This window comes from Ursus maritimus, unplaced genomic scaffold, assembly GCF_017311325.1.
Source record: "Ursus maritimus isolate PB19 unplaced genomic scaffold, ASM1731132v1 scaffold_19, whole genome shotgun sequence".
Classification (NCBI taxonomy): Eukaryota; Metazoa; Chordata; class Mammalia; order Carnivora; family Ursidae; genus Ursus; species Ursus maritimus.
Window position 1 is genome coordinate 51487274 of NW_024424341.1, and position 3720 is coordinate 51490993.

The 3720-nt window shown below is 62.4% G+C and overlaps 1 protein-coding gene across 1 annotated transcript in view; it reads left to right on the forward strand.

Moving 5' to 3' along the window:
• The window catches only part of LTBP4 (latent transforming growth factor beta binding protein 4), a 43481-nt gene that overhangs the window by 28898 nt on the left and 10863 nt on the right, over positions 1–3720 (forward strand). Inside the window, exons 24-28 of the mRNA XM_040633994.1 lie at positions 780–851; positions 1162–1290; positions 1481–1627; positions 2365–2517; positions 3214–3594. Of these exons, the coding sequence (XP_040489928.1) occupies positions 780–851; positions 1162–1290; positions 1481–1627; positions 2365–2517; positions 3214–3594 (882 nt within the window). The remainder of the gene's footprint in view (positions 1–779; positions 852–1161; positions 1291–1480; positions 1628–2364; positions 2518–3213; positions 3595–3720) is intronic.

Consider the following 3720-nt stretch of genomic DNA (forward strand, 5'->3'; position numbering starts at 1 on the left):
CCCCCCCCCCCCAAACTGCATCTGGGACATGGACCAGACACCTGGGAGGGTGTGAACTGGGGAGACAGGAGAAGGAAAAATGACAGGGGGGCAGAATGAGAGAGATGAGGACAGATGGGGAGAGGTGTGGAGTCTGGGTCTGCCTCAGTTTCCTCATCTATAACATAGGGGTGGGAGGCTCAGCCCACACCGGGCTAAATTAGCCCTTTGCTTCCCTAGGCACATTCCCAGGCTCACAGCCCCAGGCACCTGCCAGCCCGGGTGTGCCTGCCCGGCCACCTCCGCCATCCCCACCCCGCCGGCCCAGCCCGCCCAGGCAGGGCCCTGTGGGCAGCGGGCGCCGGGAGTGCTACTTTGACACGGCGGCTCCGGATGCCTGTGACAACATTCTGGCGCGGAATGTGACGTGGCAAGAGTGCTGCTGCACAGTGGGTGAGGGCTGGGGCAGCGGCTGCCGCATCCAGCAGTGCCCCAGCACCGAGACAGGTGGGCGGGCAGGGCCTATGGGGTGGACGAGGGCCGAGGGTTTGGGTAGAGAGGGGGGATAGGACTGGGACAGCAGACACATCTGGACATGGGCTGGGGTACTGGGAAGTGTAAGGGCAAGGGTGAGCTGCCAGCCAGGTGGGCATGAGGCTGAGAGGTGGGCACAAAGGCAGGGGGCCTGAAAACCTGGGTGATGAAGGGTGGCCCCGGGGGGGGGGGGCAAGAGTAAGTCCAGGGCCCAGGGCAGGGGCCGGGTCGAGGGTGTCTGGGCTCAGCTTTGTGTCTGTGTGCAGCCGAGTACCAGTCACTGTGCCCCCATGGCCGGGGCTACCTGGCACCGAGCGGAGACCTGAGCCTCCGGAGGGGTAAGGCCAGACTTCAAGCCCCACTTCCCCTCAGCCCCCAGGCCCCGCTCCTCTCACCCTCTCGGTCTGTTTACCTATATCTCTCACCCTGTTTCTCGGTCCCCCCTACTCCGCCCCCCACCCCGCTCTCTCTACCCCCACCCTTCCCTCTCTACCTCTGGGTCTCTGTCGCCACCTTTCGGCCCCTCTCTTCCCTGGTCAAGCCTCGGAGCCACACATTCCCCCCATCCAGCCCATCCAGCCGCCCCACACCCTGGCCCGCCCCTCTCTTGCTTGGTGTGGGGCGCGCCTCTGACCATCCTTCCCGCAGACGTGGACGAGTGCCAGCTTTTCCGAGACCAGGTGTGCAAGAGCGGCGTGTGCGTGAACACGGCCCCAGGCTACTCGTGTTATTGCAGCAACGGCTACTACTACCATGCCCAGCGACTGGAGTGCGTTGGTATGAGGCCCTCCTCCTTCCTGCTCCCCACCCTCCCCAACTCTTGACCCCGCCAGCCCCTCTCTGGAACGTGGCCATCGCCAGCAGGAAGTCCTTCCTGGAGTCTAGACTCCATCCATCACTTCAACGCGCTGGGAAGTGGGAAAGGATACACGGCTGCTTCCTAACGACTCCCTCCACGCCTCCCTAGATAATGACGAGTGCGCGGACGAGGAGCCGGCGTGTGAGGGCGGCAGCTGCGTCAACACCGTGGGTTCTTATCACTGCACGTGCGAGCCCCCGCTGGTGCTGGACGGCTCCCGGCGCCGCTGCGTCTCCAACGAGAGCCAGAGCCTCGGTAGCCCCGCCCCCTTCCCCCGGCTCCGCCTCACGCCCGCGCCGGGCCCCGCCCCCGCGCCCGATCACGCCCCCTCACGCCCCATTTCGTCGCGGTGCCGGATACTCACAGGCGGGCTGGCCTGGTGTCCAACGTTCTCCGGAAAGCGAATGTTCCAGAGGCGCCTGCCACTTGCTGGCCGGGTGTACCTGCACGTTGCTTATCGCCTCTGGGCCCCGGCTTCCTTTCGGCACCCTGGGTGCGCTGGCGATTGCCTCTGCCTTACGGGGTGGCTGTGCGGAATTTTATTTCAGGACCGTTATGGGACCTGGTCTTACTAAGTGCTAAAGCCATAATTCCTATTATGGTTTCCCTGTGTGTCTCTGTCTCTTTCCACCTCTCTGGGCTTTCTGGAATTTCTGCCACTCTCTGGGTCTAAGTCTGTTTCTTTTCGTCTCTCTCTCTCTCTGCATCTTTGCTTTCTTGTTTTTCTTGGAGGCTCTGACCCTTGGGATGTGTTTGTCTCTATCTCTTGGGGTCCTTTCTTTTTGCCCACTGACCCAAACTCTCTTCTTCCACTGCCTCATGCCAGACTAAGCCTACACTCACCTGGAGCTACCTCAGGGGGCCTCTGGGAAGCAGATCACAGCTGAGGAGATGCATCTGGTGTTAGGCACTGGGTGGCTGGGCTGCTCCAAGCATTGGGGAGGACCCGATCCCACCTGTCCCATCCTGATGCATGCTGTCTCTGCCCTCAGATGACAACTTGGGAGTGTGCTGGCAGGAAGTGGGAGCTGACCTCGTGTGTAGTCGCCCTCGGCTGGACCGCCAGGCCACCTACACAGAGTGCTGCTGCCTCTACGGCGAAGCCTGGGGCATGGACTGTGCCCTCTGCCCCGCCCAGGACTCAGGTACCGCCACTGCCTGGGCCACACTCAGAGGCCAAGACAGCCCATGAGACCCCTCCTCCCAAATCCTGTACCCTTAGACCTCAAAAGCACGTGCTCAGAACCCCCTGTCCTGGCCCACAGACCTCCAAGTCCCAGTGTATTGGACACTCACTTCTAGGTGCCTAAGACCCCAGCACACAACCCCAGAGATCCCCAAAGCTTGGCTCTTAAAAGCCCCGCATCCCCCAATCCTTAGCCCTTGGGAACTCAACCCCAGGCCCAAAACCCTGGTCCTTGGTCCTCAGGCCTCCAGGTGCCCTGGCTCAGATCCCCTCCAATGCATCCTGGGCCCGCAGGCCCCCCAGTAGCAGTCCGTGGGACTCCCCAGCTCTGGTCCGTAAAATACTCCCATCTTATTTCTCTAGGCCCCTAGTCCAAGATCCCATGGGTCCCCCAAATTCCAGCACTTGGACCCTGATTCCTAGCAGCAGTACTTAGAACTCTTGATCTCAGCACTTTGGAATCCCAGTCTCAGCCCTCAGCCCCCTAATCCTGGCTCCAGAAACCCCAATCCTGACCCTGTGATCCCAGCCCCCTCCTTGGAAGCCCCTCTGCTGCCTCAGCCCAAGGCCCTCCTCACTCCTCTGGGCTCCTCTTTCCATGCCGGGGACATGAGGCCAGCAAGGACTAACCATGAGGCTCGGCTCCTGTTCACAGATGACTTTGAGGCCCTGTGCAATGTGCTGCGTCCGCCTGCATACGGTCCCCCGCGGCCAGGTGGCTTTGGACTCCCTTACGAATATGGCCCTGACCTAGGTCCACCCTACCAGGGCCTTCCCTATGGGCCCGAATTGTACTCGCCACCCGTGCTCCCCTACGACCCCTACCCACCTCCTCCTGGGCCCTTCGCCCGCCGGGAGGCCCCGTACGGAGCACCACCCTTCGACATGCCAGACTTTGAGGACGACGGCGGCCCCTACAGTGAATCTGAGGCTGCCGCGCCACCTGGCCCAGGCAGCCGCTGGCGCTATCGGTCCCGCGACACCCGTGGCTCCTTCCCAGAGCCTGAGGAGTCACCTGAAGGTGGAGGCTATCCTGGTGAGCACCGCGGGTGAGGGATGGAGACAGATGAGGAGTCAGGGGTGCAGAGAGATGGAGACAGGGAAGAGGGAGCAAGAGAGGGTGAGATCCAGAAACAAAGAGAACCCGGGGCGGGGGGGGGGT